At 38.4% G+C, this 19,514-nt stretch overlaps 1 protein-coding gene across 1 annotated transcript in view; it reads left to right on the top strand.

Moving 5' to 3' along the window:
- The first annotated feature begins 281 nt into the window (after nt 1–281).
- The window catches only part of MAN1A2 (mannosidase alpha class 1A member 2), a 114,834-nt gene continuing 95,601 nt past the window's right edge, over nt 282–19,514 (top strand). Inside the window, exons 1-2 of the mRNA XM_019730603.2 lie at nt 282–1,245; nt 19,065–19,320. Coding sequence (XP_019586162.2) covers nt 944–1,245; nt 19,065–19,320 — 558 coding nt within the window. The 5' untranslated portion in view covers nt 282–943. The remainder of the gene's footprint in view (nt 1,246–19,064; nt 19,321–19,514) is intronic.

Consider the following 19,514-nt stretch of genomic DNA (forward strand, 5'->3'; position numbering starts at 1 on the left):
GCTCGGCTTCTCCCCACGCCGCGGAGCCGTGGGGACTCGGTCACCGCGACCCGGCGCGGCGGGGGCAGCGGCGGCCTCGCTCCGGGGGCAGGCGCCGGGGGTAGCATCCCCCGCCGCGGGGCGGAGGAGGAGGAGCCGGCGGGGCGGCCCGCGCTCCCTCCCCCACACGCCGGGGCTTCTCAGTGGCCGCCCGAGGAGGAAGTTCCGCTCGCTGACGGAGCCGTGCGGTAGCAACAGCGGCGGCGGCGGCGGCGGCCGGGAGGCGCAGGTACTGGGGACGCGGATGCCCTTCGCGCCGCCTGCCGAGTGGGCAGCGTGGGAGCTCGCCCGGGCGCCGGGAGCCGGGGGCCGCGTCGGGGGCGCGGGCGGCCGAGACCGTCCGCCGCTTCGCCCCGCGCCGCCGCGTCGGCTTTCCGGCGAGGTGGGAGACCTTCCTCCCTGCTGGCCGGCTTCCGAAGGGACCCTTATTTTTCCACCACCGAGGCTGAGAGATTCTGGAATCGAAGCGTCAGAGGAGGGGAAGGGAACCGTCGACCACTCCTCGGATCTGGCCAGGTCGCCCTGTGGGAGCGGGAGACCACGCTGGAGCATCGCACTGAGGTGCAGGAATGGAAGAAGCCACCTTGCGTCCTGTCTGCCGTGTTGCCTGCCTGACCCACCCTTAGGAATGAAGCGTCTGGTAATAACCCCATGAGGCTGTGAAAGCCAAATGGCAAGGGGAATATCACCGGACATAAACTAGGGATCGTTTGGGGGCCACACGTTTCTGAATGTAATTGAACAAGCGAGAAAGAGGTGCCCTATCAAAAAGCACAACACGCCTTTAAGAGGAGGAAAATTGAAATTCCCCCCTTTTTGCCAAGATTTTGAAGACTGTTCAATGTGTGGTACGTTTGGTATAAGATGAGAACTTGATAAAATCTTGTGTCCAAGAGCGTAAACAATGACTACCCCAGCCCTGCTGCCCCTGTCTGGACGACGGATACCACCTCTGAACTTGGGGCCGCCTTCCTTCCCACATCACAGGGCTACCTTGAGACTTTCGGAGAAGTTTATCCTCCTCCTCATTCTAAGTGCCTTCATCACCCTGTGTTTTGGGGCATTCTTCTTCCTTCCAGACTCTTCAAAACACAAACGCTTTGATCTGGGTTTGGAAGATGTGTTAATTCCTCATGTAGATGCCAGCAAAGGGGCTAAAAATCCTGGAGTCTTCCTGATTCATGGACCCGATGAACATAGACACAGGTTTGTTTATTTCAGAAGTTCTGGTATTAACACTTGGCAGAGCAAGGTATGGTTTATTGCATCAGATTTTTTTTTTTTTGTAGTGAAATGTAATTTTCCCTGCGAGTTGTATTGTTATTTCAGAACTGGTTGAGTAGACCCATAGACGGAAAGGGTTCCTGGAGCCCCATCTAAAGTCCAGCTCCTTCGTTTTATATAGGAGAAACATTTGTGCCCAGAGCTAACCTAAAGAAATAATGACATGTGCTTGCACTTTCATTTATTAAGAGTGTGTTGGCATTCGTTGTACCACCCAGTGAAATAGATATATTGAATCCTGACAGCTTCTGTGGGTTTGTTCTCTCCCAAAGGGCTTTCATTCTCTGTCTTGTAGTTAAAGCTTAGTAGTGAATCTTAGTTTTTTAGGAAGACAAACATGGGCAGAATATACCTGTCATTTCTTAACATGCAAAAATATCCCCATTGTTCTTATTTTCAGAGGACATGGTTTGCTGCTCTGTATGCAGTCAAAGATGTCTTTGACTCTTAAGTCATTTCACTTTGTGAGCCTTGTAGACAAAATTTGGCTATGTTTCTAAATTTAATTTTGCCCTGCCTGATTTTTTTTATTTTTTTTTATGTGAGGGATGGAGTGTGTCAAGTAACTGTTAGAATATGGTCAATGAAAAGGTTCGCTTTCTTTCAAATTACCAGATCTGAAGTGAGCTCTTGGTAGAGTTTGGTCAAATTATGATAAAATGGGAGCTCTAGTTACAGTCCCTTTAAATCATTTATATATAATTTGTAGCAAAAGAAGAGTTTGGGAAAGTAGTTTACTTTTGTCAAACCTACATTTTTTTTTTTACCTGCTAAATCATTTCCCTCTTTTCTCTGTTTCTTAACATAAATTTTGAGTATGTGGTAAAAATCATATGCATGCTGTTTTCAACACATTAGTTTTAACTTTTCATCAAGCACAACGTTTTTGAAAAAGCTTAGGTTCAAATGTGAGCCCAAGTTAACTACTTGGGGAAATGCACTGTTGTCATGAGAGCTGGTTTTCCTTTTTCTCAATCTAGTTAACTTATTGCTTGCTGGTTCTTTGAGTTTTGGCTGAACCTTATGGAGTAGTTACTTCTAAAATTGCTTCATGCATTATTCTGTAACTAAATTAATTTGGAATTTTTGCCATCATTTTCAGCTTCTGTACTCTTCTGTATGTGTTTCTTTTATTTTGCCTTTTGCTCTTTGTGATTTCAAGAAAAATCTGATGTGATCTGTGAAATATGTTCCTGAAAAATTAACACTGAAAGTACTGTTTTCCTTGAAAACCTGTTTCCCAGGGTATTTACATAACTGTGATAAATATTTGAAAAACAAAAAAAAACCTGTGAAGACTGGCCTCAGACCTCTTTGACAGTCACTCATTAACATTATTTAACTTTGTCATATATGTATTAAAGTTTCCCTTATGTTTTAAGTGTGGTTTAAAGGTTAAAAAAATATGTATGACAACATTCTAGTTTAAAAACATTCACATAGAAAAATTCTCAGTTAAGTGGAATTAAAATTTTAAATGCGAATGAAAATATAGATATATACATTTTATTCATATTTTTAAAAGCTTACTTAAATCTCTTACACAATACTTAAATTTATGCGGCCTGTGACTACATATGCTTGTATATTGCTATCCAGAATTATTGGGTTCCAGAGTTAGGAGTGAGATATTGGTTATTGAGTTCTGATAGCAAGGGATAGTGAGTGACCTAAATTCTGAGTTTGGATAGTGAGAGTCTGGGTAGCAAGTGACATATGTGAAAATTTATTGTAATCTTTTTGGTTCCTGTGTTTGGGAAAACAAGAATTCAAATAATGGGAGTTCAGGTAGCAGGGGATCCCTGTATTATCTCTATGCATATTTTTGGGTTTTATCAGGTTATTTTTATATTTGCTTAGTTGTTTGGTAAGTTGTTGGTAAGTTGTTACTTACCTTATCTGAACACACAGTCTGTAGTGCTAAGTATTCTAATTTGAGCAATGAAGTATATTTCAAATTAGAGCTCATTCAAGTAGTACCTTTAAAATGTGAACTACCGAGCATCAAACTAATGTATAAACATTAACTTATTTAAAAATAATTAAGCAATATAGCATTTTAACAGAATTAGTTGGTGCTAAGGTCGTACTTACTTTGTGTGTGGGTCAAAAAAACATTTCTTAATTCGGAAAATACAAATTGATATTGTATCTTAATTTTGTGTGCGTGTAGAAGGGTGCAGGGTAGAGGAATGAGGAACCTTACGTTAATGGGTAACTAATGGAAAATGAATTATGGCCATTATTCTTAATTCACAGTATTGAAGAGATAGTTGTTGAATTGGCTTTTATTAATGAGTTAGCTTATTATGGTAGTGAGGTGCTTAAGCTCTGGAGTTAGATTGCATGGATTCGTACCCTAGTTTGTCACTGATTAGATGTGTGATCTTGAGCAAATTTTTAAACTTTACACTTAAGTTTCTTCCTCTGGATGACAACGGCATCTATTTTACAAATTGTTAAAATGAAGGAGATAGTACATGCCAAGTGCTCAACAGTTCCTAGCATTTAGTAGCTGCTCAATAAATATTAGCTATTAGTATTGTCAATAATTATGGTTTCAATTGAATCTTTTACTTCTGAGTCTGCTTACCTTTAAATACTGCACATGTTTCTGAAAAGATGGGCACAGATTAATTAGTATTTTAAAAGTACATAAGAATCTTATTTAAAGGAACATTTTATAACCAAACTATTCATAGTTAGCAGCAAATGTATATTTCATGTTGACTGTGTGTATTTCATGTCCTGCTTTTATGAAGCTTCCCCTCGAGGGGGTTGATGGGCATCAAATGAATAGATTTAGTTTTGAGGTGTGATGAGTGTTAGGAAGTGTTCTCAGTGGTAGCCTGTCCAGGCACCAGGGTGAGGGAGGCGGTGGCAGGGGGAGAGGGAAGGCTTCCTTGAGAAACAGTGGCTCTGAAACTTAGAACAAGTAGGAGATGCTGAGTGAAATAGAAGCGGGGGTGGGGGGTTAGGGGGGTGGGAAGTGGCCAAAGCAGAGGATACAACGTGTGAGCCCTAAGGTAAGCAAAGCTCAGCATCATTGAGGATCTGAGAAATGCTCAGTACGGCTGGGGTGGAGATTGTGGCGTGGGCCCAGGTGAGGGACTAGGTGGCAGGTCAGATTCGCCTCCTTATTGGTGTTCAGAAAGTTTGAATTAGTTGCCAGCATTCACATATCAGGAGATTTCACATCAAGTCTGGACTTCTGATATTTCTCTGGAAAAATTAGAGGATATGGCAATACCCAAGTCTGTACTTTTAGAGGGCCGCATTCAGGGGGCCCTGGGCAGCAGCGTCTCCCTCCCTCTTGCGGGCACGCGCTCTTTATTTTATGCCAGTCAATAAGTTGCCAGGTAAGCAAACCTAATGACTCAATATTTAACTGGTTGTTGTTGAGTTCGGAATCTGTAGGCAGGATCCTGGGGAGTTTGTAGGTAAGAATTTTGGTCTTTATACTAAATAGTGTGGGACGTCATTGAAGGGTTTTCATTAACGCAAGGATGAATGACATAATCATTTTTAAAAAAGTAATAAATAACCACTTTGGTTACAGTGTAAACACTGGGTTGGAGAGGAGCAGGAGGAAATGGGAAATCAGGAGGGTCTAGGTCACAGAGGATATTGGCTCAGAGCACAGGGATGAGAGTGGAGAAGGGAAAAATTAGCGGAGAAAGCTGGTTGATTGCAGAGATGTTAAACTGTGAAGTTGCACAGAAATGGGTGGGTGATTGAATATGGGGGCGAAGGTAGAAGGAGGGGGGACAACTCAGTTTCTGGGTGGCATGGCTGTGGATTACTGAGAAATATGCACTAGATTTAATTAATATTTAAATTTATGTAATTGATAGTACCTGAATTTAAGAGAAAGTGTTTTCATGAGAAAACCTATATGTTCCGTTCTGTTGACTGGTTTATAGATAATTTAGTTTTCGAATACTATACGAGATAACAACGTAAAGTGTGTAGTTTGATGTTGATAGTCATTTTTAGCATCTGTGACCTTCTGACATGGCGGCTCTTACTTCTTTGATATTCTGAGTTTTTATCATTTTCTGTATCTTTCCTAAGAATGAATGGTGATTTGTAAGAGGCTGTATTTTGGGGCTGCTCACCGAATGACATTTTGTATCCTCTTATTTAAAGTCTGATTTTGACCCTAAGCAAAATGACAGTGGCTTTGCTTTTCTAGTTCAGCATTATAAAATCACTGAATGTAGCAATATGTTTTTCATTCTCAGAAATGAATAAAATATTAGTAAGGTATAGTTAAAATGCAGAACGCCAAGGTGTAAGTTCTGATTTTCCTGTTGGTCAGTAAGTGTTGGAAGTCCCAGGAGGTGACAGTGTGCAATGCCCCAGAAATTGAATGTTAATAGGTGAACAGTAGTTATTGGGTGACGTTAAAAGTTTCAAGGAAATAAAGTTTGTTCAAGCATTAGTTTGTTTCTTGGCTTTAAAAGTTATGTTAGCCTTTTCAGAATTTTTGGGGGGTCTTATAAGAAGCATTCTGGGGTATGCAATGTTTATTTACTCTTGTTAATATTTCTTTTGGAGTTTCTTGTTAAAGGATACAACACACAATCTCAGAATATTCCTTCCAAATTATTAGCATAGATTTAATGTAGGTTATGTAAGCCTCTGTAACATGTAGTTTAAGATTAGATCTTATTTTTTGTCATCATTATTTATTGTAAAACTGTGCTTGAAATTACTCTGAGTGATGTGCATGCATTTAATGTTATTTCCCAATAGTGTTCTCAGGTCTGCAGGGTTCTTGTTAATATTAATTTACCCATTTGGACAGTTGAGGTTGCCCAAATCCACATATAGATTTACCTCCTTATGTCTTCTGTCTCTAGATAGTCTTTTCCCTCTGTACTTTTATCTTTCTCATGTATTGTCTATGATTGCATATTTACAGTTATTTGCTTCCTTATTTGTCACTCCCAATAGAACATGGGCTCCTTGAGGACAAATGACCATCTTTTACTTATCTTTATATCAACAATGTTCGAAGTATGTTTGGTCCTTAGTAAAAGTGTGTACCTGTTGAATAAATGATGTCCATGGCAAGGAGATAAATTCCACAAGAGAAGGTTTAAACAAAATGCAAGGAAGAATTGAGAGAGAAGATACAAAAGTAGGAGGGATGATGTCTTAAAGTGAGAAGGATACAGTTTTAATAAAGGCCCTTCTAAAAAGTAATTTCAAAAATTAGGGAATAATTTGTATCAACCCTACCTAGAACACATGTGTTCCTGTAAATGTATCTAAGATATTTTGCATGCCCTCACATTGAGTTTTTCCTTCTTTAAGGAAAACGAAGGAAACTAGAGTATGTGATGAGTGTTTTCATATATTTAACCTTTAGTCTTCACATCAGCTCTGTAAGTTAGGTATTACTAATACATTTTTATAAATACTATAAAATTTAGGTCATACTGAAAGTTGGCACCACAGAAGCCCAATATTTATTCAGAATCAGTAGTACACGGTAAACATTAATTGATTAAATGGGCCAGTGTTACGTTTACTATTGTTTGAAAATTATAAGAATATTTAACTTGTAGTTTGGATGGACTCTACATAATTATTGGCTGGGAAAATCATTTTGCTACTTGTGATTTTCCATAATTCTGCATATTCAGTCAGAAAAGTTTATTTTGATTGCCACTGAATTTTTGCTGGAACATTTTTCCTTTAAGAACATGGCCGTAATGAAGAAGGCACTGGGATTTAGGATTTATTACGAAGAAAAAGCTCCTTCAAAGGGCCTTCATTTCAGTGATCTATCTTGGAATTTTATGTAGCCCAGAAGGAAAGCATCACTGTATATTTAAAAGAATATTGGGCTCCATTTTAAAAGAGAGAGGCTCTTGTTTCAGCATTGTCCTTACTTGTTAGAGTGTATTGCAGTAAGCTATCAACTTCTCTGTGCCTTATTCCTGAAATGAGGAAATGATTGGATCTTTAAAGATTCCTTCCAGCTCATACGTAAGAAATATGAGTAATTTTGTGAAGTATGGAACTGAAGAATGTGCAGTAATTTAGTTCAGGACATCACAAATACTGTGAAAATAAAGTAGGAGTTGCAGTGTCATTTTTATATATAAAAATAAAGGTTTAAAAAATTATATTGTAAGTGACTAATTAATTTATATAATACTACGGTAGTTCCCCCTTAGCCATAGTTTGGCTTTCTGCGGTTTCAGTTGCCCGCGGTCAACCGTGGTTGGAAAATATTAAATGGAACATTCCAGAAATAAACCACTCATAAGTTTTAAATTGTGCACCGTTCTGAGTAGCATGGTGAAATACCACTGCATCCTACTCTGCCTCCCGGACGTGGAGCATCCCTTTGTCCAGCTTACCTGACGCAGTGTGCGCCGCCTGCCGTTTAGTCACTTAGCAGCCATCTCCGTTATCAGATGGACTGTCATGGTAATCACAGTCCTAGTGTGCAAGTGACCCTTACTTTACTTCATAACGGCCCCAAAGCGCAAGAGGAGTGATGCTGGCAGTTTGGGTGTGCCAAAGAGAAGCCGTGACGAGCTTCTAGTCAGTGAAAAGGAGTGTATATATAGCAAGAAATACAGTCTATATAGGGCTCAGTGCTACCCGAAGTTTCAGGCACCCTCTGGGGGTCTTGGAATGTATCCCCTGCCGATAAGGGGGTCACGATAAAGGGGGTCACGGTATGATTATATAATAAAATCTGTACCAATTTAAAAAGTAAATGAATGTAATGCTGTTTTAATACATTCTGGTTTTTTGTAAGTTAAAAAGTTTAATTTATTGAACATTTTATATGCCAGCCTCAAGTTAACAGGTATATTTACAACAGTACCTCCAGGTGTCGTTTTTGAGCCCAGTTAACAGTTACATCTCTTATTAATAATTTGTTATCTAAGGCTTTAGGTTAGATTCTGTGGAAAACCAAGAGTCCTTGAGTAGTTCCAGACTCAGACCCTGTGAAATTTTCTTTGATTTAAGATCGCAATTTCCTAACCTTCATATTGAGAGATACCTTTGGAAGCGTTCGCTTTTGTTCTCCATATCTTAACAAGAACTTTAGGACAAGTTGTATATATACACCGTGTTTCCCCCAAAATAAGACCGGGTCTTATATTAAGTTGTGCTCAAAAAGACGCATTAGGACTTATGTTCAGGGGATGTCATCCTGAAAAATATGCTAGGGCTTATTTTCCGGTTAGGTCTTATTTTTGGGGAAACAGGGTAGCGGAAATAAAGGCTTTGAAGTAATCTGGACTACAAAGAGCAATGTGTGTCTTGTTTTCTTTTTATATTTTGACATTTACATATTTATAAAATCAACCTCTGTTACTTATGCAGATTTCTTGATGTTTCCTTAGTGATGTTGATGTTACCATGAAAAAATATTGGTCACATTCATTTATTCAGCAAGTGTTTTTGAGTATTTGTTAAGTACAAAGCATTATACTAGTACCGTGTTTCCCCGAAAATAAGACCCAGCTGGACCATCAGCTCTAATGCGGCTTTTGGAGCAAAAATTATATTATTGTAAAATAAGACCTGGTCTTACATTAATTTTTGCTCCAAAAGACACATTAGAGCTGATGGTCCAGCTAGGTCTTATTTTCAGGGAAACATGGTATTGGGGATTATTGGAAAATATTATAGAAGATTAATTTTGATTCAGACACTACTGAAAGATTTAAACCTTTTCAAATCTTAACGTCATTCTTGAAGCGTGTATTATTTGGGGTCTGATGCTAGGACTTTTAGTCCTTTTCACTTGGGTGAGGCTCTGGTAACATGCATTTAGGTCATTGGCACTTTTTGAGACTTCATATAATTATTGCCTTATTCCTCCTTTTTGTTTTTTTCTAATAGGCATTTATGTCATTAACTTGCGCATTTCTGCCATATGGATTGGGTTACCTGGATATAAGGTGCAGTGTCCCTGCAGCTTTTTTCTATCAGGAATCAGACCCTAGCATCTGAAAAAATAGGCCAGTCTTGTGCTAAATTGAGATCTGGGACAATTGTATGTATTTATGTATCTGAAACTATTTATAGCTCTATATGGTTATAGCTGTAAGCTTATTTATGAAGTTATATGTGTGTACATGACCTCTTCAATTCTTTGGCAGTTAAGACGGCATCTGATAGGAAGTTTATATTTGTTTGGTATAGGTCTGTTATGTGTGTAATGATACATGTGAATTATTTTTCTGTGAACTTGTGATGCCATTATAAAACACTTCCCTTTTCATGACGTCGAGTTCTTCCTCTACTTGAAAGGGTTGGTGATACCCAGCGTGTGGTGGGCAGAGCAGCGGGTTCCTCTTGTGTTTACACTGTTGGTGTCAGTCTAAATGAATGGAAGTTTGTGAAGAACAATTCAGTAATACCAACTAATTTAAAGTGCATGTTCTTGATTCAGCAGTTCTTCTAAGAACTTATTCTTGGGAAATCTTCATGTCAGTGCACAAAGAAATGTTCGAGAATGTCCTCTGTAGCTGTAACATGACATACTGTAAATGATCCAAGTAGCTGTCAACAGGGGATTAGTTAAATAAGTGATATATATCACACTATGTGAGTTCCTTTTTTTAACCCCTTTATGGATCTTTCTGGTTAGTCCCAAAAGCACCAACCTATTTTAATTTCATAGTTTTATAATATTATGTTTTGCTGTCTGGTATAAATCCTCTGTCTTCTTGTTTTTTAAAAAGTTATAAGCACATATAAAAGTCTTAACAGATAATATTAATGTCACTGTACCCACTATTTCAAGTCTCAATATTTTTCTATTTTAGCTGAAGATTACTCTTCTTGAGGTAAACCTCTACCTGAGTTTGACATTGTCTTTCTCAGTCCGTGATTTCGTCTTCTACAACCTATATATTGATATGTTATATATATATCAATATAAATTATATATATAGTTTTGCATGTTCTTAAACATTATATATATATATCTCATTCTGCAAGTTTTTGCTCAACATTTTATAATGGTTTATGTATTTGATATATTGGGCTGTGGTTTAATTATTTTATCTACTTAGATAAAATTGTATGATTAAACCTCCAATTATTTATATATTCCCCCATTGATAGATTTTTAGGTTAATTCCATATTTTTGCTGCAAAAACATTCTTGTACATGTGCTCTTGGGCACCTGTGATTTTTCGCCAAGGTAGAAACTTAGTAATAGAACTATTAAATTGTAAAGTATGTGGGTTATTCACTCAAATTTTGTTGCTAAATGAGCCTCTAAAGTAGGTTGTTCCAGTTTACATTCCCACCTGCATCTTCGCAAACCATGGTATTGTACGAGTATTTAAAAAATCTTTACCAATCTGATGGCCATTTTAGTTTGTATTTCTCTCATTACTAGTGAGGTAGAATATTTTTAAAAACATATTTATTGGTGGTTTGGGTTTCCTGGTCATTGAGTTGCTCACTCACACTTTTAGCCAGTTTTCTTTATGGGTTGTTCTCCTTTTTCTTACTCATTTGTAGGAATTATTTATCCATTCTGGGTGAATACTGTGTTACATAGCTGCATTATACATGTCTTCTTGCAATGGATGCCTTATTTTTATACTTTGTTTATGGTATCCTTAGTTTTACAGAAGTTTTAATGTAATTGAAATTGTCAGTATTTTCCTTTATGGTATTGTTTTTTGGATTTTGCTTAGGAACTATTTTTCTACCCTGAAGGTATAGTCTCCTTATTTTCAATTTTGGTAGTTCTAAAGTTTTGCTTTCCACGTCGAGGGATTTAACGTACCTCGTTTTGATTCTTGTGTATGTTGGGATTGAATTTATATTTTTCCACATAGGTGTCCGCCTGTCCCTGTGCTACTTACTGAAGAGCCTGTCCTTTCCCATGGATTTGTAATGCCGATTTCTGCCATATAACAATTTTTCTGATTTTCATACGTTTGTTTCTGGGCACTCTATGCCTTTTGTATATTTCCGTTGGACTAGCGTAGCCTGCTGTTTTAATAATAATAAGTGTAGCTTTAGGTGATGGCAGGGGCTGAATGTTTGTGTCCTCCCGACACTCATGTGTTGAAATCCTGGTCCCCAGTGCTGTGGTACAGGTATTAGGAGGTGGAGCCTTTGGGTGGTGATATTCCTGTAATTAGGAATGGGATTAGTTAGTGCCCTTATAAAAAGACATGAGAGTTTGCTTTCTCTCTATGTGTTCTTTCCTCCATGTGAGAAGTGGACAGTCTGTCTCCTAGAAGAAGGTTCTCACCCAAACCTGACCATGTTGGCACCTCGATCTCGGACTTCCAGCCTCCAGAACAGTGAGAAATCACTTCCTGTTGTTTGTAAACCGCTCAGCCTCTGGTCCTTTGTTATAGCAGCACAAGCTGATTAATAAGAGAGAATGGGTTCTTCTACCTTATTCTTTACAATTGTGTTTGCCCTTCTTGAGTCTAAGCTCCTCTGTAAATGGGTGTGGGTTTTTTTTTTTTTTTTTTTGAGGTAAACTTTGTATAACCTAAAATTAACCATTTTAATGTGAACAGTTTAGTGGCATTTAATACATTCACAAGGTTGTGCTCCACCAGCTCTATCCAGTCTAGTTCCTAAACATTCTCATATCCCGAAGGAAACTTCATACCCATTAAGCAGTTACTCCCCTCTCCCTACTCCCTGCCAGCCCCTAGCTAATCACCAGTCTGCTTTCTGTCTCTAAGGACTTACCTATTCTGGTAAAAATTACTACCTGGGTGGTAAATATGTCACATAAATGGAATCACGCTGTGTAAGACCTTTTGTGTCTGACTTCTTTCACTTAGCTTAATGTTTTTGAGACTCATCTACTACGTCATTCTTTTTTATGGCGGAATAATGATCTGTTCGTGCGTTCGTTCATCTGCTGATGGGCATCTGGGCTGTTTCTACCTTTCGGCTACTGTGAGTAGTGCTGCTATGAACATGCGTGTGAATGAATTTGTTTGTTCTCTCTGGCATATATGCCAAGGAGTGGAATTTCTGGGTCGTATGGTGCGTCTATGTTTAACTTTTTGAGGAACTGCCAGACTGTTTCCCATGGCAGCTGAATCATTTTACATTTCCATCACGGTGTCTGAAGGTTCCAATTTCTCTACATCCTTGTCCACACTTTAAAAACAATTATATCCATCCTGTGTATATGAAGTAGTAGTTCATGGTTTTGATTTCATTTCCCTAATGACTAATGATGTTGAACATCTTTTCATGTGCTTGTTGGCCTGCTTTGGATAAATGTCCATCCAAGTCCTTTGTCTAATTTTAAAATTGGGTGGTTTGTATTTTTGTTTTTGAGTTGTAGGAGTTTTTTTTATATCTTTTGGACAGTGGATCCCTATCAGATACATGGTTTGCAGATATTTTCTCCTTTTCTTCAAAGTGAGGTTGTCTTTCACTTTCTTGATAATTAATATCCTTTGATGCAAAAAGCTTTTAATTTTGATGAAGCCTAATTTATTTTCTTCTGTTGCTTATGCTTTTGATGTCATATTTAAGAATCTATTGCCAAACCAAGGTCATGAAGATTTACTCCTGTTTTCTTAAGACTTATGATTTTAATTTTTACATTGAGGTTGTGGAACCATTTTGAGTTTTTGTGTATGATATCAGATGGGGTCCATCTTTATTATTTTGAATGTAGCTCTCTGGTTGTCCCAGCACCATTTGTTGAAGAGACTATTTTTTCCCTATTTAATAAATAGTATTGGCATCCTTGTTGAAAATCAGTTGACTATACATGTATGAGTTTATTTCTAGATTCTCAGTTCTGTTCCATTCGTCGGAGTATGTTTACCGTGCTGTTTTGATTACTGTAGCTTTGTAGCAAGCTTTGAAATTGGGAAGTGTGAGTGCTCCAACGTTGTTATTCTTTTTCAATATCATTTGCACTGTTTTGGGCCACTTGCAATTCCTTAGGAATTTGAGGATCAGCTTTTCAATTCCTGCAAGAACAGCTGTTGGAATTTTGATAGGGATTGCGTTGAATCTGTAAATCACTTTGGGTAGTATTATTGTGTTAACAACATTGTCGTCCCATCCATGACCACAGGATAGCTTTTTATTATTTAGGTCTTTTCTAATTTCTTTCAGCAATGTTTTTATATATTTCAGTGTACAAGTGTTTCACCTCCTTGGTTAACTTTATTCCTAGATATTTAATTATTTTCTATGCTATTGTGAATGGAATTGTTTTTCTAATTTCCTTTTTTTGATTTTTCATTTCTAATGTAGAGAAACACAAGTGATTTTTACACCTTGATATTGTGACCTCAATTTTATTGAATTCGTTTATTAGCTTTAGTGGTCATTTTGTGGATTGTTTGGAATTTTCTGTATATATAGGATAATGTAATCTGTGAATAGAGATAGTTTTACGTTTCTCTTTCCAATTTGGATGCTTTTAATTTCTTGCCTAACTGCTCTGGCTAGAACTTACAGTACAGTGTTGAATAGCAGTAGTGAAAGCGGGTATCTTTGCCTTATGCTGATCTTTAGGGGGAAGCTTTCAATCTTTTACCTTTGAGTATGATGTTAGCTGTGGGTTTTTCATAAATTCCCTTTATCATATTGAAGACGTTCTTTTCTGTTCCTAGTTTGCTGAGTATGTTTATCATGAAAGGGTGCTGTATTTTGTCAGATGCTTTGGGGTTTTCTTTGCATTGGTTGAGATGTTATGTATTTTACTCCCTTTGTTCTACTAATGTGGTGTATTACATTGATTGATTTACTTATGTTGCATCACCTTTGTATTTCTGGGGTAAAGTCCACTTGATCATGGTGTGTAATCGTTTTATTATGCTGTTTGGATCAGTAATATTTTGTTGAGGATTTTTGCATCTATATTTGTGAAAGATATTGGTCTGTAGTTTTCTTGTGGTGTCTTTGTCTGACTTTGATATCAGGATAACACTAGCTTCATAGAATGAGTTAAGAAGTGTTCCCTCCTTTTCTGTTTTTTGGAAAAGTTTGAGAAGGATTGGTGGTAATTCTTTAAGTGTGGTGGAACTCACCTGTGAAACCATCTGGTCCTGGGCTTTTCTTTGTCAGCAGGCTTTTGATTTTTGATTCAAGCTTCTTACCTGTTACAGGTCTATTCAGATTTTCTGTTTCTTCTTGAGTTGGTTTTTGTAGTTTGTGTTTTCTTGTAATGTGTCCAGTTCATCTAGGTTGTCGAATTTGTTGTACAATTGTTCATAGTATTATCTTTTAATCTTTTTTATTTCTGTAATGTTAATAGTAATATCCTCATTCTTATTTCTGACTTTAGTTATTTCCATCATCTGTTTGTTTTTTCTTTGTCATTTTGCTAAAGATTTGTCAAATTTGTCAATATTTTCAAAGAACTAACTTTCAGTTTTGTTGATTTTTCTCTAGGTTTTCTATTCTCTATTTTGTTTATCTCTACTATAATCTTTATTATTTTTTACTTTCTACTAGCTTTGGGATTAGTTTGCTCTTCTTTTTCTAATTCCTGAAGTTTTAAAGTTACATTGTTAATTTGAGATCTTTAAATGTAGGCATTTACTGCTATAAATTTCCCTCTGAGGACTGCTTTTGTTGCACCCCAATACTTTTGGAATGTTGTATTTTTGTCTTACTTGTCTCATATTTCCTAATTTGCCATGTGATTTCTTTTTTGACTTGTTGGTGTTTACGAATGTGTTGTTTAATTTATACATATTTTTAATTTTAATTTTTCCTTTTTTTATTGATTTCTAACTTCATTGTGGTCAGTGAAGATAGTTTGTATGATTTAATCTTTTTACGTTTATTGAGAATTTAACATATGGTCTATTTTGGAGAATGTTCTATGTGCAATTGAGAAGAATGTGGACTCTACTGTTGCTGGGTAGTGTCCTATATATGTTTGTTAGGTTTAGTGGGTTTATAGTGTTCAGATCTCTTTCCATACTGATCTTCTGTCTAGCTGTTTAGCCATTATTGAAAGTGGGTTATTGAAATCTCCAACTGTTACTGTAAAATTTTCTGTTTCGCCATTCAGTCCTATCAATGCTTCATATATTTTGGAATTATGTTGTTTGGTGTATACATTTTTAATTGTTATGTCTTCTTGATAAATTCACTTCCATAACTATTTTAGAATTAGGTTATCAAGATCCCATTCTTCTCTTTCTGGTCTCCCTTTAGTACTCCCTATTGGTTGAACCGAATAGGAAACCAGCTGACAATAGAGAGAGAGGTAATTTGCAGAGTCTAAGTTCCAGAATCAAGGAGCAGATTAGAGAAGAGTGGATTTGTAGTTGGGGAGTTTGGTTTACTCACTGGTGTTCCTTGCTATTAGTGTATGGACTTTAGTTACGTCTAGATGAGCTGTCGGTGGAGTAGTCTCTGAGCAACCTGTTTATAGCTAGCATCCCACATCAGGCAAAGTAGATGCCTGTTGGGATGAGCCTTTTCTCTGGAGACCTTTCAGTCTCCTTTAGGCGATGGTTTTGAAATGTGTAGATGATTAGGAGGACCTCTTTCCAATAGTGATTGAGGCGGGCCCTTACCTGTGCTGGAAGTTACAGCAGTTCTCAGCTCAGGCATGTGAAGAGCTTTGCAGAAGAGCAGCCTATGCAGGCTAGTGCCTTGCTGGGTTCCCAGGTCTCTTCCCAGATTCCTGAAACTACCGCATTAATGCGCATTAATTGTAATTATGGGCTGGTTGACTGCCTTCCTGTATTCCATCTTGTTCTTATTCATACCATATTCAGGATAACTTGGAGTTTTGAGCATGTAGGTGGGACTCCTCTATTTTTCAGTGGTGTTGGCCAGTCAGAAGTGTCCGTTCTGTATTGGTTGAATTGCCTTAGAGGCAATTGAGAGGGAGTGAATCAAAGACATGTGCTTAGGTCATAGTCCCAGAATACCTCTTCTATTTGCATTAAAAAGGCTTGTCGGAGAGGCATCTTGGATACAAATAGTAGAAATCAACTGTAATGCATGTAAAATAGGTGTTTATTGAGAGGATCTTGGTTCGCTTTCAGAATTAACATAAAGCCTGGAGAAGTAGGTTTAGACGATAGGCGTTAAAGGAAGGCAGGTGTACAGAACCATAATGAAGGTGAAGGGACAGTTAGTGGACGGTTGTGGTCTGTGCTGCTGGTCACCGAGCACTTGGTTATAGCTTTGCTGCCTCTGGACTCTGGATCCTTCGCTTTCTGAGTGATTTCTAACATCGAATCCTTGTTTCTGTATGTCACTTCCTTCAGATGTGTAGTTGCAGCCAGAGCATCCGATTGCCTGAGCCGTAGGTCACAGGGCCTTGCCTTGCTTTCACAGGCTAGAAAGATAAGGTACCTTGAAACTTTGGCTTCTGTAGGAAGAGAAGGGGTTCTGCTACCAATATACCTGCGACTTCCTGAATTTTGATAGGGGATCACTTATTAACATCTTAAGAAATACAAAGTAAATTGAAAAGAACTCTACGTTTTACTATAGTGGCTTGTATTATAGTTGGAGATGAAGTTCTTACTTGTGCTGTGCTATTTAGAAATGTGGATATAAACAGTCTTCCTAGATGGACTCTACCCTTTCAGCACTTTCTGTGCAGTGGTTTAAAATAGGGGCTACTACAGCTCCCCGTAAAGGGATCTTGGAAACATGGAGGCATTTTTTGATCATCACAGTGAAGGGAAGGGTGACGCTATAGACAGTTAGTAAATGGAGGCCAGGAATTCAGCCACTCAACAGTGCCCTGGTGTTCTGTACAACAAAGAAGAGAAATGCCTGAAATGCCCGTGGTACATCTGAGAAGCACTAGCTTATGAGGATCGCCTTAAAGAAGGACTCCGAATTATTTCTGGCTGCCTTTGCTTCACTGTCTGCACTCTATAGCTGGAGCATTATTTCTCACTTTCTTGTTTTGCTTCTGGTCCCTTTCCTTAGTTCAAGGGAGTAGATTCCTTTTCAAGCTCTCCTGAAATTTAAAATTTACATCCAACACCATATACAAAAACTAACTCAAAATGGATCAAAGACCCAATGTAAGAGCTTCAACGATGAAACTCTTAGAAGAAAACTTAGGGGAAAATCATCGTGACATTGGATTTGGCAATGATTTCTTGGATATGGCACCAAAAGATAGGAAACAGAAGAATATAGATAAATTGCACTTTATTAAAATTCAGAAAAAATAGATAAGTTGGACTTCATTAAAATGAAAAACTTTTGTGTCCTCATTAGTTTGTGGACTTCAGGGCTTGGAGCTGAGGCTAGGGGGCTGTCTGAGTCTGTTTGGACTGCGATAACAAAATATCAGACTGCATAGACTGGGTGTCTTAAATAACAGAAATTTACTTCTCACAGTATTAGAAGCTGGAAAGCCCAAGATCAAGGTCCAGCAGGGTTCAGTTTCTGGTGAAGGCTCTTCCTGGCTTGCAGGCAGCTGCCTTCTTGCTGTGTCCTTACGTGGCCTGGGGTGGGGCGAGGGAGGGGATGGGGGATTAAGGAGGAGGGGGAAAAGATATTGAGAGACAGGTGTTAGTATCTCTATAGTAAGAGAAGCTCTTAAGTAAAATTTCTGTCTTTTGTGAAAGGCAGTATTTGCATAGTGTTTAAGACGTCAAAACGCATGTGTTTGTACTTAGGCTCTCTACTTCCTAGCTCTGTGACCCTGAACAGATGACTTAGTTTTTCTCTTGGTGCCTTCCTGTTTCATAATACAATGGAAAACAGTGTTTACTAGAGGGTACCTCGTAAACTGGTGTGAGAATTAAGTAAGATAATCTAAGTAACTGACTAAGCCCGTGCCTCAGACATCGAAGCCATAGCAATTATTAGTTTTGTTGTCATTTGTCTATTCAAGGACCAGGGGTGTGTGGAAGGTGACTGTTGGGTGAAATGTTTACCCTTGGAATAGTCACCATTGGTGATTTGGAAAATAGTAACTCCACTCCTGTATTCATTCACGTGGCTTGGGGGTGGAGGTGGAGAGAAGATGGAGCTCTCGAAGTCGTGCTGGGGGGAAACCCAGTAGATGTCCACCGCAGTAGTGGTTTCCAAACGTGTGTCCACACCCAAACCATCAGGGAGCTTAACGTAAATTCATGGGTGTCACACAGACCTGCCGAACTGGAATCTGTATTTTTAACAAGGGCGCAAGAGAGTTTTAAGCAATCACTCCCTCATCAGGTGGGAACCATTGTGCTATAAGATCTATGGTGTTTCCAAAATGCAAACGGTTTACAAGCATATGATGTACTACTTACTATACAACAAATGAGAAATGCCCTGTTCTCTTATTTTTTCTGCTTATCTCTTTCCTTGACCCTATGTTTACATATTTGTCCATCTTCAGACTTAATTCTTAATTCTGTTTCTTTATTTTCTCTCTCCCATCTAGTTTTTCACTGTGTGTCTCCCTTCCTTCCTTCCGTCCCCCTCCCCACCACCTTTTTTCATGTGTCTCCTGATAAGTGACTGACTGCTGTTTTCTCTGTTCTCATTGACCCTGAAATTATAAGTTTCTTCCTAGGTTCTGTCTTCCTCCACTGTGGGAAGTGTTTGTGCTTCAGCATCCAGGGCTCATAGCAAGTTACATTTATCCCGTCCTTGGGGCAGATCTGAGTCTCTCACTAATCATTGCTACCTTTTAAAGGCAGGAGTAGGAAACAAGTCTCAGGGTTTGGGGGAGGAAACTTTAAGTTTTATGTTTAAAGGTGGAAGTTCTGAATGTCATTCTAACCAGTCTTTTTTTCCTCCTCTTCTTAAGGGAAGAAGAGGAACGCTTGAGAAATAAAATTCGAGCTGATCACGAGAAGGCCCTGGAAGAAGCAAAAGAAAAATTAAAAAAGTCGAGAGAGGAAATCCGAGCAGAAATTCAGACAGAAAAAGTTAAGGTCGTCCAAGAAATGAAGACAAAAGAGAAAAAGCCACTGCCACCAGTCCCTATACCGAACCTTATAGGAATAAATGGTGGAGATCCAGAAGACAGTGACATAAGAAAGAAAAGGGAAAAAATTAAAGAGGTAATGAGCTGAGATTTATGATATGGAGTGGTTATGGATATATATTTGACTGGCGACACACACACACACACACACCCATCTATGGTGTTACGCTTTGATCTTGTTTGTTTCTGGGTCATAGTTGTAGTTCAGTTTCCAAGTTGGCAGTGAGGGCTATAGCTCTGTCCCTTTCTTAGTATGGATCATAATATAAT

The sequence above is a fragment of the Rhinolophus sinicus genome, linkage group LG14 (genome assembly GCF_036562045.2).
Source record: "Rhinolophus sinicus isolate RSC01 linkage group LG14, ASM3656204v1, whole genome shotgun sequence".
In the NCBI taxonomy this organism is placed as follows: Eukaryota; Metazoa; Chordata; class Mammalia; order Chiroptera; family Rhinolophidae; genus Rhinolophus; species Rhinolophus sinicus.